Source organism: Symphalangus syndactylus, chromosome 4 (genome assembly GCF_028878055.3).
Source record: "Symphalangus syndactylus isolate Jambi chromosome 4, NHGRI_mSymSyn1-v2.1_pri, whole genome shotgun sequence".
NCBI classification, from domain to species: Eukaryota; Metazoa; Chordata; class Mammalia; order Primates; family Hylobatidae; genus Symphalangus; species Symphalangus syndactylus.
The window spans coordinates 85,496,720-85,523,584 of NC_072426.2; the positions used below are offsets into that span (position 1 = coordinate 85,496,720).

General features: G+C 37.3%; 1 protein-coding gene across 17 annotated transcripts in view; it reads left to right on the forward strand.

Moving 5' to 3' along the window:
* The window catches only part of PTPN20 (protein tyrosine phosphatase non-receptor type 20), a 108,776-nt gene that overhangs the window by 72,541 nt on the left and 9,370 nt on the right, over window positions 1-26,865 (forward strand). For 11 of the 17 annotated variants that reach the window (XM_063638053.1, XM_063638056.1, XM_063638052.1 and 8 more), the window contains 4 exons: window positions 5,511-5,845; window positions 8,614-8,829; window positions 17,286-17,348; window positions 18,042-18,415. In XM_063638053.1, the coding sequence (XP_063494123.1) occupies window positions 5,511-5,845; window positions 8,614-8,829; window positions 17,286-17,348; window positions 18,042-18,107 (680 nt within the window). In that variant the 3' untranslated portion in view covers window positions 18,108-18,415. Of the gene's footprint in view, window positions 1-5,510; window positions 5,846-8,112; window positions 8,342-8,613; window positions 8,830-17,285; window positions 17,349-17,939; window positions 18,416-26,865 lie in introns of those variants that run through there. The other 6 variants (XM_063638058.1, XM_063638062.1, XR_010120518.1 and 3 more) reach the window with 6 other exon arrangements.

Genomic DNA, 26,865 nt, shown 5'->3' on the forward strand with positions numbered 1-26,865 from the left:
TATTGCAGTGGAAATTGCTGCCACTGAGTTGGGAAACCTGAATGCAGTGGGTATAACTGGATCCCAGAGAGATAAGGGCCAGGTGGTGGCGCTTGATAGCCAAAGGCAAGGTGAGTGTGGTATGGTAATAGACAGCAGAGTCAAAGCAGCAATCAGAACAGTCTGACTTGTAGAGACCAGTGGTGTTGATTAGTTGATCATGGTGTTCCTAGAAGTGAACTACATGGGACATCTACTAAATTCTTCCTTGATATGTGTAAGCAGAAGAGTTCTAGGTCAAGTGAGCAAAATTCTAACCTGAACCATAGGAACAGAGAATCACAACCAGTCAATAACTTCCCAGACTTGAGCCAATTTACACACAGAGAACACCTTGAATCAAAGGGAGGACCCTGGCACACTGCCAAAAATGTATACTGTTAATCTTTCAGCCTTCCCTAAAGGGACCTATAGCCTTTTGCCAGGGTGACTGTACATTTGGAAAAAGAAAATAGACCTTTCAGAAACTGCTGGACACTGGCTCTGAATTGACACCAATTCCAGGAGACCCAAAACATCACTGCAGTCTACAAATCAAAGCAGGGGCTTATGGAGGTCAGATATTCAATGGAGCTTTAGTTCAAGTTCATTTCACAGTGGACTCAATAGGTCCCTAAAACCATCTTGTGATTATTTTCCAAGCCCTGGAATGAATAATTGGAATAAATATACTCAGCAACTAGTAGAATCCCCACATTGCTTCTCTGACCTGTGGAGTGAGGAATATTATGGCAGGAAAGGGCAAATGGAAGCCAGTAGAACTGATTCTACCCAGGAAAATAGTAAAAAAGCAAAAGCAATACTACATTCCTGAAGAGATTGCTGATATTAATGCCTCCATCAAGGACTTTAAGGATGAAGTGATGTTGATATCTATCACATCCCATTCAACTCACCTATTTGGCCTACACAAAAAAGAAATGGAATTTGGAGAATGACAGTGGATTATTGTAAGCTTCCTCAGATGGTGACTCTAGTTGCAGCTGCTATACCAGATATAGTTTCACTGCCTTAGAAAATCAGCACATCTCTTCATACCTGCTATGTAGCTATTGATCTGGGAAATGCTTTTTTCCCTATACCTATTAATCAAGAACACCAAAAGTAGTTTACTTTCAGCTGGCAGGGCCAGCAATACACCCTCACTGTCCTACCTCGGGGTGTATTAACTCTTCAGCCCTATGTTGTAATTAGTTCTCAGGGATCTCAATCGCTTTTCCCTTCCACAGGATATTAAGAGGTTTATTACATTGATGACATTGTGCTGATTGGACCTAGTGAACAAGAAGTAGCAAATGCTTTAGTCTTATTTGTCTGTCAGAGGGTAGGAGATATATCCAACAAAAATTCAGTGGCCTTCTACTTGTGAAATTTCTAGAGGTCCAGTGGTGTGGGACATGTTGAGATAATCATAAGGCGAAGGATAAATTGTATCTGGCTCTTCCTACAAGCAAAAAAGAGGCACGATGGCTAGTGAACCTAGGCGTTTTGGAGGAAACATTCCTTATTTGGATGTGCTACTCTGGTCCATTTACTAAGTGATGTGAAAAACTGCTAGTTTTGAGTGGGGCCCAAAACAAGAGAAGGCTCTGAAACAGGTTCAGTCTGCCATGCAAGCCTCTCTGCCACGTGGGCTGTATGATCTAGCAGATCCAATGGTGCTTGAAGTGTCATTGGCAGATAAGGGTGCTGTTTGGACCTTTGGCAGACCCCTTTAGATGAGTCACAGTGCAGGCACATAGGATTTTAGAGCAAATTCTTGCCACCCTCTGTGGACTCTTTTTGAGAAACAGCTTTTGGCCTACTACTGGGCCTTAGTAGAGACTGCTTCATAGAGAACTAAGTAGACAATGCTTAACTATGGGCCACCAAGCCATAAAGTTGGGCATACACAGCAGCACTCCACTATCAAATGAAAGTGGTAAATACAACATTGGGCTTCAGCAGATCCTGAAGGCACAAATAAGTTACACGAAGAAGCTGCCCAAATGCTCACTGTTCCTACCCCTGCTACATTACCTGCTCTCTTCAGCCTGCACCTATTGCCTCATGAGGAGTTGCCTGTGATCAGCTGACAGAAGAAAAGACTTGGACCTGGTCTACAGAAGGTTCTGCATGATATAAAGGTACCACGCAGAAGAGGACAGCTACAGCACTACAGCCCCTTTTTGGAGACATCTCTGAAGGACAGTGGTGAAGAGAAGTACTCCCAGTGGGCAAAACACTGGGTAGGGCACTTGGTGGTTTTATTTTTTTTGTGCTTGGAGAAATGGCCAGAGGTATAAATGTGTACTGATTCATGGGCTATGTTTAATGGCTTAGCCGGATGGTCAGGGACTTTGAAGGAATATGATTGGAAAAATTGGTAACAATAAGGTCTGGGGAAGAGGCATGTGAATAGACCTTGCTAGATAGGCACAAACACAAAGATATTTGTATCCCATGTGAATGCTCACCAACGGTTGATCTCAGCAGAGGAAGACTTTAATAATCAAGTGAATAGAGTGACTTGCTTTATGAATATCAGCTAGACTATTCCCCCAGCCACCCCTGTCATTTTGTCATTGCCCATAGGTCTCATGAACAAAGTGGCCATAGTGGCAGGGATGGAGGTTATGTATGAGCTCAGCAACATGGACTTCCACTCACCAAGGCTGACCTGGCTACAGCTACTACTGAGTGTCCAATCTGCCAGCAACAGAGACCAACACTGAGTACCTAATGGGCACTATTCCATGGGATGATCAGCCAGCTAGCTGATGGCAGGTTGATTACATTGAGACCACTTCCATAATGGAAGTAGCAGTGCTTTTTTCTTACTAGAATAGACAGTAACTCTGGGTATGGATTTGCCTTCCCTGCACACAGTGCTCCCACCAATTTACCATCTGTGGACCTACAGAATGCCTTATCCACCATCATGGTATTCCATACAGCATTGCTGTAATCAAGGAACTCACTTTGTGGCAAATACCTCGTGTCAATGGCCTCACTGCCACTATGTTACCATATTCCTTATGCTCTCAAAGCAGCTGGCTTGATAGAATGGATGAATGGCCTTTTGAAGACTCAATTACAGTGAAAGCTAGGTGGCAGTACCTTACAGGGCTGGGGTAATGTTCTTCAGGAGATTATATATGCCCCATGTCAGCATCTAATATATGATGCTGTTTCTACCACAGCCAGGATTCAAGAATCAAGGGGTGGAAATGGGAGTGGCACCAGTCGCCATTACCCCTAGTCATCCATTAGCATAATTTTTGCTTCTTGTTCCTGTGGCCTTATGCTCTGCTGGTCTAGGGGTCTTAGTGGCTCTCTTCATTAATGTTGTCTGACACTTAGGCCTTTCTGTCTGCAAACTTGAGTCTTCCTTGATAGACAACAGAGCATGGAATTATTTTTGGACCAGAGTCTAGATTTACCTAGTCTGTGGAGTCTAGAAGATTGCTGCATAATATGGAACAAGTTACTTTGTACAGATTCTTTATTTGAAAAGTATGAATATAATAGCACCTCCCTCAAAGGTTTGTTTTGGAGTTCACAAGGTGATACATGTAGCATATCATGCTGCTTGAACCTGGTATGAATGTTTCACTGCATTCTGTTAGTACTTTTGCTTCTGTTAGGGAGCTTTCCTATGATCACTTGAATTATTTCTTTTCTGCAGTGAATTCCACAGTTTGCTTCTGAAATTCCTTTTTTATATTCCCCTTGTATGTGCTGCGTCTTTTAGCATTTTAATCATTATTGTAGGTTTTTTAAATCTTTTTTTCTGAGTTTTGGGAAAATTTTTTAAGCTGGTTTTCTAAACATAAATTTGTTTTTCTGTTCAATTCCTGCTTTAGGAGTTTGAGTTGAATGATTGTGACTTTTGTATGAAATCAAGCTTTTATTATTTTAGATTATTTAATTTTCACGTATTTAATCTCATTTCAAAATTTAAAAAATGCTTTTTTTACTCTGAAGTAATTTATACGGTTTAGATACTGTAATAACTACTGCTAACATTGTGATGAACACTTGCCACGCTTATTACTATTATATGACATATATCATCATATATCTACATAAATATGATGAAAGATCTCCCTACAAAGCCATTGTTATCGCTTTTATAATTTAGTAATATAACATATTTTTTAGTAAACATAGATATAAAGTATTGTTTTAAATAATTAATGCTCTCTTGAATTTTATTTAATATACAAATAGGAGTTTTTAAGGTGTTATCACCTTTTATAGAAAGGAGAATATTTGTTGTGATTTTTTAGAATGGGCTCCCTTTTTGAAATACTTGGGTATCTTTATATATCTAGCAATTTTTTTTGTTTTTTTGAGAGAGAGTCTCACTCATTCTGCCACCCAGGCTGGAGTACAGTGGCACGGTCTCAGATCACTGCAGCCTCCGCCTCCCTGGTTCAAGTGATTCTCCTGCCTCAGCCTCCTGAGTAGCTGGGATTATAGGTGTGAGCCACCGCGCCTGGCTGTTTTTTCTGTTCATTCATATTTACAAGGGAAAGTTTCTGTGTGCTATGTTAAAATTTGAGAAGAGTTCTGCCAGATATTATATAAATGCCTGTTCAGGTCTTGTCAGCATATTTACTAGATAAGTGGTCCATGTGATTCTGAGTAGTAAGGAGAGGTTATTGGTGAGAGAGCTGCATAGCAGAGAAGGGCCTCCTTTGCAGTGTGTGTTTCTGCTCTCAATGTGGGGATGGTGGTGGAACCAGAGCTTCAGATGTCTGTGTCAGGTGAAGAAGGAACTCCTGGAGCAGTGAAGCTTAGTAGGCCAAATAGCTTGTTTTCCCTCTTGTATTTGTTATAACAGTCCATGTTAGATGAGTCCCATATTACTTGGAGCAAATCCTCTTGGTAGCATCCTTTTGCCACAATATCTTTGCTTTGAATAACATGTCCCATCACCAGATGAAGGCTGAGAATGGACATAAAATATAGCTGTCTGGTTTGGGGACACTGGTGGAATTCCATTAATCCTAGAATTTGTCTGCAGTCAACTATCAGATTTTTTTTCCCCTGGCCCCTGCTGCTCTGGGTTTGCAGGTTTCAGATTTGCAGGAGAATATCATTCATTTACTCCCACAAAGAGTTTCTCCTCTGTTGTGTTCAGTCGCAAACTAGAGGATACTTCCCTTGACTTAATCTTGCCCATGCCACTTCTAGCAGAAATTTCCAAAAGTACCTGGATGCTAATGATATCATTCTGTATTTATTAAAAACTGATCTGAAAAATAAACATCCCATAATTGTATATTTCTTAGGTCATGCCAATAGTTTTCAGGGAGGAAATAATTTAAACTCATGGATTCAACCCTTTTGAAAAGAAACTCCTAGGCCATCTTCTGTATTGGTCAAAGAGTTATATGGATTTACGTGTGTGAAATCCTTTCGTGAAGTCTGGGTGTGATGTATCTCCAACCTTTATCTACCAGATGTTTCTATTTCTGTAATAGATGATTCAACACGCGTTCCTCTTGGAAAAAGCAAGGACTACATCAATGCTAGTTATATTAGAATAGTCAATTGTGGAGAAGAGTATTTTTATATCGCTACTCAAGGACCACTGCTGAGCACCATAGATGACTTTTGGCAAATGGTGTTGGAAAATAATTCTAATGTTATTGCCATGATAACCAGAGAGATAGAAGGTGGAATTATCAAATGCTACCATTACTGGCCCATTTCTCCGAAGAAGCCATTGGAATTGAAACACTTCCGTGTATTCCTGGAGAACTACCAGATACTTCAATATTTCATCATTCGAATGTTTCAAGTTGTGGAGAAGTCCGTAAGTTTTTAAACATCAGTATTAGATATATGTTTCACCACATAAGCAGATGTCTTAGAACTAGAAGTTAGGAGTAGGATGGAAAATAGATCGATGATACTTCTTAAGTAACTTTTTACTTGTCCCTGGTACCAGAAGCCACCACCACTTCTACTTCTCCTTAACCAGATTCTGTGGGGAAGAAAAAATTGGAAACGAGAGGTGGGGCAGGGAGAGTGACTGTTGAAGTTGTCTGATTCTGGGTTATACCTGCCTCTGCCAAGTGTGGCAGATACGTATTGAGTCCTTAAGGTATGGTAATCACTGGGCCAGGCACTATCAGTACTTACCGAGTAGTGGAGAGGTTGGTACACTCACTGATACATACCTAACTTACCGTGTTCAGTGATAATGTTGAGATCTGTCTTGGGCACTTTGGGGCTCAGAAGGTAAATACTTAGCTTTACTTGGGGTTTTGAGACAGGTTTACTGGAGGAGGTGGCATTTGTTTTGAGAATTATGCAAATGAGAAAGATGGAGGGAGAAAGTAGATGATCAAAATATAAAATAGCATAAGGTGTGTTTAGAGACAAATATAAGTAGTTAAGTGTTTCTGAAATGTAAAAGTTCAGTGCCAGGGAGTAATAAAAGATGAGATGAGGTTATCAAAAGTAAACAGGGCCCAGCTAGAATGTGAAATGTCTTAAATTTCAGCTAAGTAGCATGAACTTTATTATGAAGATAACTGGGAAACATTGAAGACTTTTAGTAAGTGACGTGATCAACTACGGCTGTTGGCATGGGGGTAGAAAGCACAGACGCAAGTGTTTTGCAGATAAAATTGGGAGACTTATACGTCACTTATGATTTATGATTTATAAGTAACAGAGGAGGGGTTGAAAATATGTTCAATACAGTAACCACATGTGGATATTTAAGTTTAAATTTAAGTTATTTAAATTTATGTAAAATAACCAAATTGAGTTCCTCACCTGCAGTAGCCACATTTCTAGGGCTTATTAGTCACATGTTGATAGTGGCTACTATATTGCCACTATTTAAGACATTTGCTTCAGTTTAGAAAGTTCTGTTGAGAAGCATTGGTCTAGAATAATTCATGGATTTCTTGGTCTAATAGAAAACACAAAAGGAATGGTCTATAGGAGAAAGCAATGAGTTAGATTGCTCTAGTGGATTCAGTTGGCAGGTAGGTGATACATGTGTTAACAGGAGTGAAGGGAATAGGAGTTGAACAGGAAACTTGTAGAGAATGGTGAGTTTTGGAGTCATCACCAAAGAAGTTGACTGGAGCACAATCACCAGGAAAAGGGTTGCTGAGTGATGCTGAGGTTTGACCCATACATTTGCAGTAGCAACAAAATATGTGATTATGTATTTTTTTCTAGCAGTATAACATTGAGATCCCTGAATACAGGCTATGGGACTGATCCAGAGAGAGATATTAATTTTAAGGAGTTGGTTCAAGTGATTGTGGAGGGTTGGCAAATCTGCAGAGTGGGAAAGTAGGCTGAAGACCCAGAGAAGAATTGCAGTTTGAGTCCAAAAGCAATCTGCTGGTAGAATTCCTTCTTGCTCATGGGAGGTTAGTTTTTGTTCTCTTAAGGCCTTCAGCTGATTAGATGAAGCCAACTCACTTTATGGAGAATAACCTGCTTTACTCAAATTCTACCAATTTAAATGTTAATCTCACCTAAAAAATACCTTCACAGAGACACAAAATAATATTTGGCCTAGTATCTGGATACCAGGGCTCAACTAAGTTGACACATAAAATTAACTATCACAAATTTCAGTCGACACTGGATTAGAATAGAGCTCTGAGCACTAGCATCTTTATTGAGGAAGCTTAGGAAAAAGAGGTGCATTTGGGACAAGCAGAGGAGAAGTGAGAAACTCATTTTGAGTTCTTCCATTAGGGTCCCATGTGTGGTAAAATAAGGGCCCCACACTGAGGAAAGGGTCATGATCCCTTTGGATGAGATATAGGTAAATTCAAAGTGCTTTATCTGACAATGCTGGTAAGAGTTTCATGACCCACTTCAAGGGGGCTCAGCACAACAGTGGGACCCACAATCTACTCTTATGGTCATTGACTACCCTATCTTCATCGCTGGAAGAGATTGGTGCCTCTCTTGTCAGACACCTATATGTCTTAATTAAATTTCATATGTCATTTCTAAACTAAGATACATTGCCTTTTGGTCTTATTCCTAACATGACAGTCCATCTCTCACTCTAAGCATTTTGAAATCTTGGTTTTCCTGCAGCCTCATGGTACAGAAGAATGATGGTAGATTAGAATTCAAGACACCTACATTACAGTTCTAGCTCTAAACGTGTGAACCTTCTGACCTAGCATACATCTCTCATCCCCCTCATCCTTAAATTTTCATCTGTAAAATGGAGATAAAATGGTGCCTACCTCACATGGTTGATGTGAAGATTAAAGGAGAGAATTCATGTGAAGCCCCTAGCATAGGACCTGCCACACAGCAAGTGCTTAATTTTTGTTACCTGTTAATACTGGTATTTTTATTGTTGTTACTGTGCTCTCCTTTGTAAAATGGAGAAAACCTCTCTTCCTAGCAACTTCCAGAATTCTTATAAACATCAAAAAGAGGTTTGAGTACTTTTTGAAAGTTCTATATAATACCAAGGTAATACCATATAGCCATTATTATTATCATTTGAATATTAGAAGTTGGTGTGAGGTCTCTAATATAAGAAATCAATAAATATCTTTCTCGCTCTGTTTCTTTCTCTAACAGACGGGAACTAGTCATTCTGTAAAACAGTTGCAGTTCACCAAGTGGCCAGACCATGGCACTCCTGCCTCAGCAGATAGCTTCATAAAATATATTCGTTATGCAAGGAAGAGCCACCTTACAGGACCCATGGTTGTTCACTGCAGTGCCGGCATAGGCCGGACAGGGGTGTTCCTATGTGTGGATGTCGTGTTCTGTGCCATCGTAAAGAACTGTTCAGTAAGTGTGTGAATCAAGCAGATAAACTGATGCTGTTGGTAAACACACTACATTTAACAGCCTGATCGTTTGGAAGACTAATATTTGGTCTTCAAAAGCAACTTAGTAAATTAAAAGCATATGAGCTTTGGATACCTGATTCTCACTGAACTTGCTGCAGGTTCCTGGGGGTGTTTGTGAGGATTAAAGTATGTAATGTAAATAATGGCTTAGGACAGTGTCTGGAACATAATAGATACACAGAAAATGTGAGTTCCATTTCCTTTTCCTTCCCTGTATCTTACACAGGGTGTTTAGACTCTTACTAGAGAATGTTGATGGAATGTGCCTGTTTTTAATGAATATAAGTGACAAGCACACATAAGAATGTGAGAAAAAAAATGTAGACTTCTGAGTTAATGAGGGGTCCCTGTTTGACTGCCTGTTTTGCCACATACTTTAGATTTTGGTGACTTTGGGTAAATTGCTCATCCTCCCTCAAATCTAGTTTTCTCATTTGCAAAATAAATATAATAATATAATTGAGTTTGAGTCAATAATTCACAGTCCTTTACTTTTCTTTTTAATTTGGAACCAGCTAAGAGATAGACACAGAAATCAGATGTGATGATTACAGTATTTCCTTTATGATTATTTTTATTCTCAAGTTTTATTTGTTAAAATGATTCCGTCTGTGTTGTTTTTCCTTTTATTTTTAGTTGACATGTAATAATTGTACATATTTGTGGGGTACAGAGAGTGATATTTAGGTACCTGTATACAATGTGTAGTGATCAGATCAAGGTAGGTAACATATCCATCACCTCAAGCATTTATCATTTCTTTGTGTTGTGAACATCAAAAATCTTCTCTCCTAGCTCTTTAAATATATACAATAAATTATAGTTAACCATATTTGCCCTACAGTGGTGCAGAACACCAGAGCTCATTCCTCCTATCTAGCTGTAATTTTATATTTGTTAGCCAACCTTTCCTCATCATCTTTAATACCCACAGTTCTACTCTCGGCTTCCATGAGCTCGATTTTTTAGCTTTCATATATAAATGAGAACATGCAGTATTTATCTTTCTGTGCCTGCTTTGTTTTGCTTAATACAATGTTCTCCAGACTTGTCCATATTGCTGTGAATGACAGGATGTCACTCATTTTATGGCTGCATAGTATTCCATTTTTCAATTCATTAGCATAGGATTATCTCCATTTGTTTCTGTCCTCTTTGTTTCTTTCATCAGTGTTTTATAGTTTTCCTCATAGAGGTCTTAAACTTTTTTGGTTAAATTTATCCTAGGTGGTTTTTTTATAGCTATTGTAAATAAGATCACCTTCTTTATTTCCTTTCAGTTATGGACGTCTAGAAATATCACTGATTTTTGTATGTCGACTTTGTATCCTGCAACTGTACTGAATTAGTTTATTGGTTCTTAGAGTGTTTTGGTAGAGTCATTAGTTTTGGGGGATATATATATATATATATATACATATATATGAATATATAGTCATGTTACATGCAAGGAAGGACAATTTAATTTCCCCTTTACCAATTTGGATGCCCCTTATTTCTTTCTCTTGACTAATGGCAATGGCTAGGACATCCAACATTATACTGAATAAGAATTGTAAAAGTGGGCATTCTTGACTTGTTTTCCAGTTCTTAGAAGAAAGGCTTTGAGCTTTTCTCCATTCAGTATGATCTTAGCTGTGTGTTTGTCATATATCGTCTTTATTGTGTTTAGATATGTTCCTTCTATGCCTCATTTGTTCAGAGTTTTTTTTTTTAATCATGAAAGTATGTTGAATTTTATCGAATGCTTCTTCCACATCTATTAAGATTCTCCTATGGTTTTTGTCATTCATTCTGTTGATGTGATGTATCACATTTATTGATTTGCATATGTCAAGTTATACTTGCATTCTGGGGATAAATCTCACTTGGTCATAGTGCATTATCTTTTTGATGTGTTGTTACATTTGTTTTGCCAGTACTTTGTTGAGGATTTTTTTTTTGCATCTATGTTCATCAGGGATATTGGCTTGAACTTTTTTTCATTGTGTCTCTGTCAGATTTTGGTATCAAGATGATAATGGCTTCATATAATGAGTTAGGGAGGAGTCCCTCCTCCTTGAATTTTTTGGAATGGTTTCAGTAGGATTGGTACCAGTTCTTCTTTGTACATGTGGTAGAATTTAGCTGTGAATCTGTCTGGTCCAGGGCTTTTTTTGGTTGGTAGGATTTTTATTACTTATTCACTTTTGGAATACATTATTGGTCTGTTCAGGTTTTCTTGAACAGTAATTTCTTCCTGGTTCAATCTTGGGAGTTTTCAGGAATTTACTCATTTCTTCTAGATTTTCTAATTTTCATTTGCATAGATATTTATAATAATCTCTGAGGATCTTTTATATTTCTGTGGGATTAGTTGTAATGTCATCTTTGTCATTTCTGATTGGGCTTAGATTTTCTTTTTTTGTTGTTTAGCTAGCAGTCTATCAATTTTGTTTATTCTTTCAAAAAACAGATCAGGCGCAGTGGCTGACGCCTGTGATCCCAGCACTTTGGGAGGCCGAGGTGGGTGGATCACCTGAGGTCAGGAGTTCGAGACCAACCTGACCAATATGGCGAAACCCCGTCTCTACTAAAAGTACAAAAATTAGCCAGGTGTGGTGGCATGCACCTGCAGTCCCAGCTACTTGGGAAGCTGAGACAGGAGAATTGCTTGAACCCAAGAGGTAGAGGTTGCAGTGAGCTGAGATTGGGTCACTGCACTCCAGCCTGGGAGACAGAGCGAGACTCCATCTCAAAAAAAAAAAAAAAAAAGTTGTTTTGTTGATCTTTTGTATGCATTTTTCCATCTTAATTTCATTCAGTGCTGCTCTGATTTTGGTTATTTGTTTTCTTCTGCTAGTTTGGGATTGATTTGTTCTTTTTTTCTAGTTTCTCTAGGTGTGACATCAGGTTGTTCATTTAAGATCTTCCTAACTTCTTTGATGCAGACATTTAGCACTATAAACTATACTCTTAGCACTGCTTTAGCTGCATCCCAAAGATTTTGATTTGTTTTGTCTCTGTTTTCATTAATTTCAAAGAATTTTTTTGATTTCTGAATTCATTTGTTTACCCAAAAGTCATTTAGGAGCAAGTTGTTTAATTTTCAAGTAATTGTGTAGTTTTGTGAGATCTTCTTGGTAGTAATTTCTATTTTTATTGTACTATGGTCTGAGAGTATGCTTGAGATGATTTCAGTGTTTTTAAATTTTTTCAGATTTGCTTTATGGCTGAGCATATAGTCGATCTTAGAGTATATTCCATGTGCAGATAAGAAGACGGTATATCCTATGGTTTTGGAGTGGAGTAGTCTGTAGATATTTATTGAGTCCAGTTGGTCAAGTGTTGAATTTAAGACCAGAATTTCTTTATTAATTTTTCACTTTGATGATCTCTCTAATCCTGTCAGTTGGGTGTTGAAGGCTACCAATATTATTGTGTGACTAAGTCTTTTCATAGGTCCAGAGGAACTTGTTTTATGAATCTGGGTGCTCCAATGTTAGGTGTGTGTATATTTAAGATAGTTAAATCTTCTTTTTGAATTTTTCCCTTTGTCATTGTGTAATGCCCTTCTTTGTCCTTTTAGATCATTGTTGGTTTAAAGTCTGTTTTATCTGATATAAGAATAGTGACCCCTGCTTTCTTTTTGTTTTCCATTTGCATGGTAGATCTTTCTCCATCCCTTTACTTTGAGCCTGTGGGTGTTCTTACATGTGAGATGGGTCTCTTGAAGACAGAAGGTGGTTGGGCCTTGTTTTTTTAATCCAATTTGCCATGCTAAGCCTTTTAAGTTGGGTATTTAGACCATTTGCCTTCAAGGTTTATATCAATATGTGAGATTTTGATGCTGCCATAATGTTGTTGGCTGGCTGCTTTGTAGACTTGATTTTGTATTTGCTTTATGGTGTCTGTGGGCCATGTACTTGTGTTTTTGTGGTGCCAGGTACTGTTCTTTCATTTCCACGTTTAGCACTTCCTTCTTGTAAGACTGGTCTAGTGCTCATGAATTTCCTTAGCTTCAGTTGTCTGAAAAGGATTTTATTTCTCCTTTGCTTATGAAGCTTTCTTTGGCAGAATATCAAATTATTGTTTGAGTTTCTTTTATTTAATAATGCTGAAAATAGGTCCACAGTTTCTTCTCACTTGTAAGTTTCTGCTGAGAGGTCTACTCCTAGCTTGATGGGATTCCCTTTGTAAGTAAGCTGACCTTTCTCTCTAGCTGCCTTTAAGATTTTTTTTTTTTGCATTGACCTCGGTGAGTCTGTTAACTATATGTCTTGAGGATGGTCATCTTGTATGGTATCTCACAAGACTTTGCTGAATTTCTTAAATTTGCCTATTGACTTCTCTAGTAAGATTGGGAAAAGTTTTGTGCACTATATTTTCAAATATGTTTTCCAAATTGTTTACTCTTTCTCTTTCAGAAATGCCAGTGAGTCATAGGTTTGATCTCTTTACATAATCTCTTATTTCTTGGAGGTTTTGTTCATTTTCAATTTTTTTTTTTTTTTTTTTTTTTTTTTTTGAGACAGAGTCTTGCTCTGTCACCCAGGCTGGAGTGCAGTGGTGTGATCTCAGCTCACTACATCCTCCACCTCTCAGGTTCAAGCAATTTTCATGCCTCAGCCTCCTGTGTAACTGAAACTACAGGCGCATGCCACCATGCCTCACTAGTTTTTGTATTTTTAGTAGAGTTGGGGTTTCACCATGTTGGCCAGGCAGATCTCGAACTCCTGGCCCCAAGTGATCCTCCCACCTCAGCCTCCCAAAGTGCTGGGATCATAGGCGTGAGCCACCACCCCCAGCCCGAAATTCTTTTTTCTTTATTTTTGTCTGACTGAATTGATTTGAAGGACCAATCTTTGACCTCTGAGATTCTTTCCTCATCTTGGTCTATTCTGTTGTTAATGTTTCCAACTGTATTATGAAATTTCTATAGTGAATTTTTCAATTCCAGAAGGTCAGTTTGTTTGTTTCTTAAAATGGCTTTGTCAACTTTTTAACTCTTGGATCATTTTACCGAATTCCTTGGATTAGGTTTCAGCTGTCTCCTGAATCTCATTAAGCTTCCTTACTACCCAGATTCTGAGTTCTATGTTTGTCATTTCAGTCATCTCCATTTAGTTAAGAACAATTTCTGGCGAGCTAGTATAATTATTTGGAGATAAGGAGGCACTGACTTTTTGAATTGCCAAAGTTCTTGCATTAAATCTTTCTCTTCTGAGGGGGCAGGTGTTCTTTTATCTTGTTGAATTTACTATCATTTCGATGATGCTTTTTGTTTTTATATTCTTTATATCCCTTGAGGGTTTGACTGTAGCGTAAGCTGAGTATAGTCAGTTGGCTTTATTTCTGGGTGCTTTCAGAGGGCCAACGCTCTGTATGGGATATTTATTAATACTTGTGGCTAGATTCTGGCACTGGATTTCACAGGCAGTGTATACTGGAAGAGTTTTGGGTGTTTAATTTAGGCTTCAATCCAGTAGATGGTGCTTGAGAGTAATGGCCGGCAAATAGACTCTTAGTCACATCTTTACTGGAGAGCTGACATCTTTACTGTATTGAATCTTCCAATCCATGAACATGGTAAGTATCTCTATTTATTTAGGTCTTCTTTGAATTCTTTCATCAGCATTTTGTCATTTTCAGTGTATAGATCTTGTATATGTTTTGTTAAATTTACCCTATTCATTTTCTTTGGAGCAATTGTAAATGGTATTGTGTTTGTACTTTCAGATTCCACATATTCATTGCTAGTATGTAGAAATTTAATTGATTTTCATTTGTTGATCTTGTACCCTGTGATCTTGTTGAACTTACTTATTAGCTTTTAGAGGTTTTGTAGGTTTTTTTTTTTTTTTTTTTAGATTCTTTGGTGTGTTCTACATAGACAGTCATGCCATGTGCATATAGATTTGTCTCTTCCTTTTTGATCTGTATACATCTTACTTATTTTCTGGTCTTATTGCTGTACTAAAATGTCAAGTGCTATGTTGAATAAGAGTGGTGAGAGCAGGCATTGTTGCCATCACTGATCTCAGAGGGAAAGCAAACTAAAATTTTATGTTTTGTGAAAGACCCAATGAAGAGGATTAAAAAAAAAAAAACAAGCTAGAGAGTAACTATATGCAGGGCACATATCCAACAACGGCCTTGGATCTAGAATTTATAAGGAACCCTCAAAAATCAATAGTTAAAAAAAGAAAAACAGAAATGGGTAAAAGACATGAACAGACAGTTCACCAAAGAGAATATACAGATGACAAGTATGTGAAAAGACGCTCAGCTTCATTAGCCCTTGGGGGAATGCTAATTAAAACCAGGATGGAGTAGCATTATACACTTATCAGAAAGGCTTATGTAAAAATAGTGACAGCACCCCATGCTGATGAAGATTTGGAGAAATGCTGGTGAGGATTTGGAGAATTACGTGAAGATTTGGAGAAACTGTATTGCTCATACATTACCCATATGTATGAGACATTGGGAATGCAGACTGGTACCAGCCACTGCGGAAAACAATTGAGCAGTTTCTTGGGAAAAAAAAAAAAAAAAACCTAGCTAAACTAAAGTTGACATATAACCCAGAAATAGCACTCTTGGGGCATTTATCCCAGATTAATCAAAATTTATGTTCATACAGAAACCTATATGTAAATGTTCATAGCAGATTATATTCACAATAGTCAAAAACCAGAACAACCCAGATGTCCTTCAACAAATTGATGGTTAAATAAAGTGGCCCATATCCACATCATGGGATATTATTTAGCAATAAAAGGAAGCAAACTATTGTTACACCAACAACTTGGATGGATCTCCAAGTTATTCCGGGTGGGAAAAAACTCAGTCACAAAAGGTTAGCTATTGTGAGATTTTATTCATATAGTGAATTTTGCTATTTCTTCTTGAAATAGCAAAAGCATAGAGAAGGAGAACAGATTACTATTTGCCAAGGGTTAGAGACTGGGGTGGGTGAGTGTGACTCTATAGGCATAGCAGGAGGAAGTCTTGTGGTGGAACAGCTCTGTATCTGAACTGTGGTTATAGTTACATGGATCTTCACATATGATACAATTGCATGGAGCTGTGTGCGTGCACACATGCACACATACACACACACACTCACTAACAGTTGCATGTAAAACTGGTGAAATCTGAATTAAGCTTTGTGGATTGTCCCAATGTCAGTTTCCTGGTTTTGATATTATATCTGGTTAAACAAGATGACACCATCTGGGAAACTGGGTGAAAGATACACAGGGCCACCCTGTACAACTTCCTGCATATCTATATTATAAAATAAAATGTTTTTTATGGCAGACATGGTGGCTGATGCCTATAATCCCAGCACCTTAGGAGGCCAAGGCTGAGGATCACTTTAGGCCAGGAGTTTGAAACCAGCCTGGGCAACATAGTGACACCCCATCTCTACAAAAATAAAAGTAAAAAAGTTAGCTGGGCATGGTGGCACGCACCTATAGTTCTTGCTACTCAGGAGGTTGAGGAGGGAGGACTGTAGTTTGAGATTGCAGTGAAATATGATGACACCACTGTACTCCAGCAGCCGAGACAACAGAGCAAGACCCTGTCTCTAAAAAACAAAAAGTTTTTTAAAAGAGTTAATTAAAAATTTTAATTATAAAAATGATAAGCTATGAAAATAAAGGAATGCTTATTGTTTTCTATGTTTATATGCTTTGGCGTTACAGTTGACAAAATTTACATGTGTCCACAATGTCTTGCTGAAACAACTCATACTCAGCTTGTCCCACATGTGACTCTCCAGGCAAGTTCAGCAACACCTGAGCTGGTCTATATTCTGTTCAGCTGAGCACACTTCTCAGTGCTGTGCCAGTGTCAAATTGCCATAAGAGTTTCTGAGCACTTACTCCCAGTTTCTTGACTCATTGTGGACCAGCAACAGACCTTTGTAGGCCTGCACCAACTCAGTGACCACACCCAGCTGTACTGGTGTCCACACGCAGTCTGGAATCTAGTGTTGGGTCAACTGTTGCTCCGGGTCTCTGTGTGAGTTGACAGGGATCTTCATATAAGAAACAGATATGCTATTGTTGGGGCCAGAGAAAGTCTTCTGTGCCTTTCCAGAATTACAGTGCTGCTTTAAGTTCTGCCTTTGGATAACAAACATGGACACACAAGGGCAAATTTATTACTTATTTTGGAGAGCATTTCTTATTATGAATGATTGCTTCCTACTTTCTCCTGAAAACCTATTAAAATAGTCTCCCTTATCCATTGGGCTAAGTTAAAAATAGTATATTTTCTTGTGAGTGAAAATGAGATCTTTCTGATTAAATCTTGACATCTCTTTTAGTCTTTTTGGCAATCTGTGAATTTGTGTTTTTCCCCCTATGTGGATCATACAAAATTACTGTCATCTTATTACAGTTCAACATCATGGATATAGTGGCCCAAATGAGAGAACAACGTTCTGGCATGGTTCAAACGAAGGTAAGCTTTCACCTATAAGAATAATGAATATAAAGATTAACATTGCATAACACTTTACCACTTATAAAGCTCTTTTATTGGCATAATCTCATTGAATTCCTACTGTTTGTGGTAGACATTAGTTTTGCTCTGGTGCTGTGGTATTCCTGACCAAGTACTTCAAATTCAGAGCAATAAAGCCTGCTCCATGGGGTCACTCAGATAGAAGGGGAGGAGCCAAGCCTGAAGTCGAGGTCTCCTCGTGTCCAAACACATGCCTCGTCCATAATGCCGTGCTATTTAAGTAACATCTAAAGTTATTTTTAAAACATTTCTGGATAGCAGTTTGAGATATTTACTTGCCACTAAACTGTCAAGGTTATTGGGATGTCATAAAAAGACATCATTTACGTCACAGATTTGTTAGTAGTCATTGGGAGAGTAGATTAATAGAATATGGATAATGATCAAATAAAAACAGTTATGTTAAGCCTTAAGGTAACTAGTTCTAGGCCAAGAGCTATATTTTGATCATTTATCTTCCTCATAGTTTTAAAAATGTATTCGCATAAAGTTCTTAAGTGTTTATAGTTAAATGTTTGCTCTTTTTAGGAACTTTCCAGTGTGGCTGAAAATTACAAATGTGTTTTCTGAAAGTGGATTCTGATATTCAATTACTTAACATTCTGTTGTTTTTTATATATATGTATATAGGAGCAGTATCACTTTTGTTATGATATTGTGCTTGAAGTTCTTCGGAAACTTCTGACTTTGGATTAAGAAAGACTTCTGTTGCCTCTCACAAGTGGCTTTGCGCCTCCTCATAAAGAACATATTCGCACTGTGCTGAAGGGCTTTGCTATGCATACAGTCTGCTTTCTTGGTTTATCAATTTATTTTCTTTCTAAAAGGTCCCTGAAGGGCAACATTATTTGGCTTGGGGTGAACAGTGTTTACTCATTGATCTTGCTAGACAATATCAAAATACCTTCCCACATTTTCCAGTGAAACAGATGTTACATAAAACGATTGCAGCTTGGCTATTTGGTTGAAGGGATTACAGAGCCCAATAAAGGATTTAAAATATATTCATTAAGATTTTATTTGGAAAGGTGGCTGGAGAGAGCTGAGGATTTCCAGGATTTTATAAGTTCTTATTCTGGGAGAACATAAAGCCAATAATCACGACCTCTTCCAGGCATTTTTAAGACAGATACCTATTCATGTTCTTTAGCTAGAGCCTGTACTTCTAGCTGGCATTTGAATAACCCAGTTTAAAAAGAGTCCAGTTAGGGTGGACTAACTTTGGACACAAATTGGCTTCCATTTCCTACATTTTCACACTGCTGCCTTCCTACAGCAGCTAGACCAAGACCTGTTGGTCTGGGAAGTATTTCATGGATAGGGAGAGCTCCTCTCGGTGAACAGTCCAAAACTAAAATAGATGTTTATATAGAAAGTCCAAGAGGAGATTTTTGCCAGGCCTGAGTTCTTTCCTATCCCACCCTAACACGTAACATATTACTTTGTCTGCTTTGTTGAAAGCAAGTATTACATTTAACTTGCCTCTAACTCTTTGCCCTTTAGCTAACTAATAAAGTTTGATATAGGCATTATTATATAATTCTGAGTCATTCATGGTATCTCTCATGTTTGATGTATTTTTCAAACTAAGATCTATGACAGTTTTTTTTCCAGAGTTCCATTAAATCATTTATTTCCATTACTTTCTCACCTCTGTTGAAACATTTAGAAACTGGATTTGGGAACCAGATTTTGGAAAACCAGATTCATAGTCATGAAAGTGGAAACCTCCATATTCTGTTTTTGAAAAGCTGTGGCCATTATTACAGTAATTTTATTGTAGGACTTTGCCTCGTACAATTAATAGTGATATTTTGGACAAGGAGTTCTGGTGACCACCTATACCTAATTATAAGCCATAAAACAATAGATATGAGAGTTTGTACAGTTTAACTCAGTGGAGATCAGAATATTCTATGTATTGAGAAAATGTTTAATATCAATCTATAAATCTTGAATTTCTAAGAGGCTTATTTTGTTCTTTTGGCTGAATGAGTATATTTGAATTGGTTGAATAATTAATAATTCTCATTGTAAAAATAATTATATGCCAAAAATATATTTGATGTTAAATCAAATAGATGATTCTGTTTACATTGTTCATATGAATAATAATCTGTGTTAATTTCATTTTGATAATTGGCCTTTAATATTTGTATCTCTAATTTCATTTTCTGTCTGTTACTGTAAAATAATAGCTATAATGTATAACAATTTTCTTCAGAAGAATTCTATGCTATTAATAAAATAAAATTACTATGTATTGCCTGAAGTATTTTTATTTATCTGGGCCTTGAAATCATCTTGTAAAGAAAAATTCCACAATGCTTGATGTTAAACATGTCTCTTCTTTAATGTGTGCCTCATATTTTTACAGCTAGACTAATTTTTAGTTTTCCAGGGAAATTAAAGGAGTGAATATGGAAATACTAATTGCATTTGTTTTCACTTCATTCTTGGAAGGTGAATGCCAAAGTGAAAACTTTTGACTGATTGAAATAATTTTATATCAATAATGAATCAATTTCTGCCTACAATATGAATATGAAATTCTCATTGACACCTTTGTGAGTATATGAATGCTAATTTAAAGGAAGTTTTAAAATATTTAAATATAAGCATATATACATTTATTGACTTTCAATTTTAAATACATATTTTTAAAGTTGTATGTTCTTGAGGCTTACATGTTAGACCAAAGCTTTTCAGAAATAAACATCTTAGATTTTTTTCTTCCATATTATTGTTAGTAATTTATCTTCCTTTGGACCTTTTATCCCCAATCTCCTTAGAACATTATTGAATTTTCAGCTAAGTTTACCTTTAGCACTCAAAAGTTATTTTAGTGATTTATTTTTATTGAAAAACCTCAAAGGAAAACACCTTTAAAAAGTCTAAAACAAAAAACTTTTATTTCCTACTTAATTTTTTTCTAATTCCTGGGATGAATTCGTTTTCTTCTATGTTGTCTTGAGGTTCACGTAATTGAACAAGAAGATTCAGAAGGTCTCTATTAAGTAAAAACAAGTCATTGGTATTCAATGGGGGTGATGGATTGCTCACTGGAACACCCATTTGTCTATAGCCTCAATCAAAAACCGATAATTACTTCATAATTAAACAATTTGAATTAGAAGGGATCTTAAAAGATTGAATACAAACATCATATCTGAAACCTGAACGTGATAAAGAACATTTTTTAGAAACCAATAGCAACATCAAATTTGTAGGTGAAAAAATAGAGCCCCCCTATTAACAAAACAATACCTCCTGTTAGCACAGTAGCTGAGTATTGCTCCAGAGTTATCTAACCAATGCAGTAAGACTACGAAAGTGGAATAACTGCTGTAAATATTAGAAAGCTAGAACAAAATGATCTTTTGTTCGTATGTTGTTCACATAGAAATAATAGACTCAACTCAAAAATAGTATTAGCAAACTTATTATGAAGTTAAGATACAAGATAACTATGTAAAAATTAATCTTTCTCTATATCTATTAGTCTGTCTCTTTATCTACAACCAGCAAACTATGGCCCACAGGCCATATCTGACTTCTTGCCTTTTTTTGTAAATAAAGTTTTATGCCCATTTGTTTACATATTGTCTATGGCTGCTTTTGTATTATGGCAATGGCTGTGTGAATAGTATCATCAGAGATCACATGTCTTATAAAGCCTACAATTTTTACCACCTGGCCCTTTAAAAAAACTTTTGCCAACCCCTGTACTGTATCTTCAACAGGAAAAATATCTCTGAGCAACAGGCATACATAAAATGTATATTTTGTAAAATATGTGAAATACTTAAGATTAAACTTAACAAGAACATGCCCAGATGATGCTTACATTTTAAATGAACAGTAAATGTATGAAAAGAGCTAAGATATTTTTGAGAAAGAAAAATTAACTGGAGGAAAGGGAAAAGGTTTGCCTTAGCAATAGTCAAAGTATTGTCTAAAGTCACAGTAATTAAAACACTCTGATTCTGGCACATGGATATATAGATAGATAAATGGAACAAAATAGAGTTGAGCATTACAGACTCATTTATATTTGTGAATTTACTATATGCTAAGGATAGCATTTCAAATACAGAGCTTCAAATACATGAAACAAAAATGGATAAGATCAAACTGGAAAAATATGCAAATCCATAATTAGAGTTTGAGGTTTCAGCATTTGTCTCTAAGTAATTGATAGAACAAGTAAACAGAAAATAAGATGTAAAAGATTTGAATAACCCTGCCAACCTACTTGACCTAACTGATACTTATAGAACACTAAACTACAGCAGAATACACATTCTTTTCAAGTGGACATAGAACATTCACCAAAAGAGACTATATTTTGGGTCATTAGTCTCACTATATTTCAGAAGAATGTAACTATATAAAGTATGCTTATGGAATTAACTAGAAATCAATAATGTGAAGATATTTTTAAAATTCCAAAATATTTGGAAATTAAACAGCATACTTCTAAATAACTTATGAGTCAGAGAAAAAATTAGAAGTTACAAAATATTTGGAACTGAACGAAAATAAAAACGCAACAAAACTTTTGAGATTCATTGACAAAACTTGGGGAGAAAGTCATGCACTTGTTTGGTTCATGCTGAATTCATTATACCTATGCAAGTGTCTCTACAAGTTTCATGTTAAAAAAGATTTCTGACCTGAAAACTCAGATCTGGAGGAATGCTTGCCTTGAAAGTGATGTTTGAGGGCATGGGAATGGATGAGCTCCACAAAGAAAGTGAGATGGAGGCCAAGGGCAGAGCACTGGGAAACTTCAACATTCACTTTGACCCTGATTGCCCTCCAGGGCCTGGCCTAAGAACTTTCTCTTCCATGAAGCCTTCTAACACTCATCTCTCCCTCTGCTGATTCCTTCAGCAATGCTTCTCAAACTCTGGTGAAGACCAGTTTTATTTACCAACTGATAGACCTGAACACAGCCTAAAGATCCAACAGATATTTACTAGAAGGTGTGGTGGGGCTAAGCTGAGGATGGCGTCGAAACTGGATGGGCATTGCTCACTTTCAAAGTGGAAAAGTGCGAGGAGCACATGGTAGGGCCTGAAGGGGTTAGAGCAGTGGAGCTCTTATTTGCTCTAAAAGGTTACCAGCCAAGGCTCCTTTCCAGAACAGAGTCACACTGAGGAGTAACCTTAAAATCAAAATTGAGGAGAGAATGGGCTGAAGAAAAGAGAAAGTCCTATAAAAGTGATTGAGGAGAATAGAGCCAGAAAACCTCAGAAAGCAAGCTCAGTGAACTTATAAGAGCTGTCTGTCCAAGTCAAGTTTAGTTCAGGAAAACCAAATTCACATGGAAACGTGCACTAGAAAATATTATGATAAAATCCTGTACAAGTTACCATAAGAAAAAAAAAAGACTGAGGAGCTGAATAGCATCCCTTACAAACAATGAAGGTACACCGGAAAGATACACTCAAAACACAGTTCTCAAGGGCGAGCAGCTTGGGAAGTCACAGAAAACGATATCCTACTATTTCAAAATGAGCTTAAAGACAATAGGAAAATTGCATAAAACAGGATGGAACAACAAAAATCAGAAGTAGAAAAATTTAAAGCAGTATGAAAATCAAGAAAGAGTTAGAAACAAAAATTAGAAATAAAATCTAAAAACTAGAAGGAACACAAAAAATTGATAACTGATGCTTTACAATAAATAGAAAGCTTAAGAGGAATAATTTCAAAACAAAATGGAGAAAGAAAACAGGATTTAAGAGCATAACGAGAATCAATGATAGGTAAAGAAGACTAGTAGATAGATAATAGAAAGTTTAAAGAAGAAAAACCAAAGCAAGGGTTCAGAACAATTTCACTAATTCAAGAAATATTTAGAATAATAATGAAAGAAAATATTCCTGAAATAATTGTTTTTAAAATTATATGTTGAAATATCATAGTACATACCTGAAACCATCAAATTAGTATGACCAATACCAAGGTTTAATAAATTTCTAAGTAAAATTGCTGCAGTTTGAAGAAAGAAAATGGAGGGGGGGGGGATTTATGCAAAAGAATATGAGGAAAAGAAAATTAGATGATTATCAGATTTTTAAGAGTAATGCTTTAATACAAGAGAAGATGGAATAATATAGTTAAGATGTCTAAGGAAAGATTTTTATGAGCCAAATATGTTATGTCTAGAAAAACTGACCTTGATGCACAGGGTGAAAATTGAAATCAACATGCAAGAGCTCAGAAAATATTGCTCCCAAGAGCCATTCCTCAATAGATGCAGAAAAAAAAATCTAATCAAATTTGATATCCATTCTATATTTTAAAAATAAAAAATTTTAGTAAACTTGGAATAGAAGGGAATTATCTTAATCTGCTAGGGCATAGCTACCGCAAACTTACATTTTATGGTAAAACACTGTTTCTCTCCTACAAGTCAAGTACTGTCTTGGACTGGCCTGAAGAATGGATTGGAATGCAACTGGGGAAACTGAGTCCACCACACAGCCAGGCTTGGAGATAATAACCCCAGGGAAACAACTAAACATCCCTTCATGCAAAAGAACCTATCTTCCTCACTGGTAACAGTGCCAGAATTCTTTTTCAGATATGGAGGGGGAGCGGATTTGGTTAATTATACTCCATAGAGCACCTTTAAAATTCTGTCAAGACTTTCTCCTCAGGATCACCACTGAGATGTTAGCGATCAGAACCATCTCTCTTACAAATCAGATGTATAGAAGGCACTTCACAGTCCAAACTGAAATATGTATGTTCACAGTATTTCATTCTCCAAGCATATACATCTCCAGCAGAGCACAAGACTCTACAGTTGCTGAAGGGCTTATTTACCAGTAATTCTGGCTGCATGAAGCAGAAAGTGAGGTAAACATTAAAGCGAATAGCAACAAAGGACTGAATCAAAGAGGCTGGCTTTCCAAGAGCCTGAGCTTTACTGTATGGCCTTACAAAACTAAATGGTGCCTGGGTCCTTTCGGTACTTCCCGAGCTGCTTGCCGTTGAGAACTGGGGCATGCTGGGGCCTCACCAGGATGTCTGGGCTGGCATACCTATGGGGTCGACTTATTTCTATGAGAGTTCTTATGGCCTCTAGGGAAGACAATGACTGGGCCTCTGGCACCAACTGCCACCCCCAGAGCTAGGTGGCATGCCACTTGCTATGACATTAGAGCACAATGGCCATTTCTGACTTCTCAGGTCACATATTGTGTGGGAGAATCATCCAGGCATAAAGAGACTGCCAAGGCTCTGGACAGAGCCAAAGACCATGAATAAGGGGTTTGTAATTATGTTAGAGAGGCCAAGTGTTGAGAAGGGTTGCTCATATTTTTGTCTGGATTTAGACCTTCAGGGAAAGTATGTAAAGTTGAGGCTGGGTAAATGGCATGACAAAGCCAAAGCATTATGAGTGTGATAAGAACAGATAGCCTGGGGATATCCTGTTGTTGGGGGGGGCTCCTCAGGGGTTTCAATGAAAAGAAAAGAGCCCTCCCTCAGCTCTTCGCTGTAATGATGAGAGCACAGGAACCTGTTGCTTTGAGGCTGGGACAGGAGCCATACCTGCAGCCAGGAGGGTGTTCTGCCAGGGGAATCAGAGTTTGAGGAGTCCAGAGACCCTCAGAGCAGCTGCCTCAAGGGGGTGAGGAGGAACTTCAGAGCGCCGCACAACACTTGGAGATGGGCTGGGGACTCCTAAATCAGTGCTGGGGGAGGCACCTCTGGGTTTGGAGGCTGCGGTTTTGCTCTAGCCTGGCTCTATTGGGACTATTGGTTCAGGAAAGTCACAGAAGTAGCCCTTCTCATGCTCATGTGCACTCTGGTTGCCCACACCCAGATACATGGACATTCGTGCAGGTGTGTATCTCCTTGCAGTATGCCACTTGCCCTGTGACATACTTGCCCTTTGACACACCTGTATAATAAGTAGGACAGGCAGGAACATGGTCATATTCCAATTGTTGACAAAAACAAACACTACAAAATATTTGAAGAGATTTAAGCATATTAGCACCTGAAGAGCCTGGAGAAGAACTTACATGGATAAAATGGCATCACTTCAGCTTCTGGTTATGAAATTAGGAATATAAGGATAAGGAGGGGTGAATTAAATATCCAAAGAGCATAATGTAGTGACAAATTTGTTTTGTCTCTTTAGCTAGTGTATAGAAATTTCATTATGCATAACTTGGCTGATAACAGTTCATCCTCCAAAAGGTTTTCCAAGATGGGCTCACAAGTTCTATTGTCCTTGATTTCTGGCATTCTTTCAATTAATTGAAGTTCTTTGGGCTCTGTATAAAATTTATGTGTCATTTTTTTCTCACTTGGAGGGCTTGTAGACATTGTTTCACTTACTTTCTCTTAACATTCAATGTTGTTATGGAGGAATCTATTGTGTTGGAAACATAATTCTTATACACAGAGGGAGTGAGCACATTTTATTGTTTCATTTAACTGTTTAATGACTAGCCAGCTGGAAGGCAAAAGAGCTGGGTTGGAAGGCATTAAGAAACAAGAATTGTTTTCCCCAAGCACCGTTGTCAACTCATTTATCTTTTATTTTTGAAAGTTTTAAATTGTATTACGTAAAAGTGAAGAAAATAGGCATATATTCCACTAGAGTTTGTCGTTAATATAAAGTCTTTCATTGACATGCTAAGTCATTTCTTTCTTTTTTAAAAAATTTCAACTTTTATTTTAGATTCAGGGGATACACGTGCAGATTTGTTACATGGGTATATTACGTGATGCTGAGGTTTGGCATGTGACTGATCCTACCACCCAGGTAATCAGCATAGTACTCAATAGGTAATTTTTGAATTCTTTCCTCCTTCCCTCTCTCTCCACTGTAGGAGTCCCCAGTGTTTATTGTTTCCATCTTTATGTCCATGAGTACCCAATATTTAGCTCCCACTTATAAGTGAGAACATGCAGTATTTGTTTTTTTTTTTTTTTGTTCCTGCATTAATTCGTTTAGGATAATGGCATCCAGCTGCATCCATGTTGCTGCAAAGGACATGATTTCGTTCTCTTTATATGGCTGTGTAGTATTCCCTGGTGTATATGTACCGCATTTTCTTTATCCAATGTACCACTGATGGAAACCCAGGTTGATTCCATGTCTTCACTATTGTAAATTGTGCTGAGATGCACATACAAGTGCATGTGTCTTTTTGGTAGAATAATTTATTTTTCTTTGGATATATACCCAGTAATGGGATTGCTGGGTTCAATGGTAGCTCTGTTTTAAGTTCTTTGAGAAATATCCAAACTGCTTTCTACAGTAGCTGAACTAATTACACTCCCACCAATAATGTATGAGCATTCCCTATTCTCCACATCCTCATCAGCATCTGTTGTTTTTTGACTTTTTAATAATAGCCATTCTGATTGGTGTGAGATGGTATCTCATTGTGGTTGCATTTCTCTGATGATTAGTAATGTG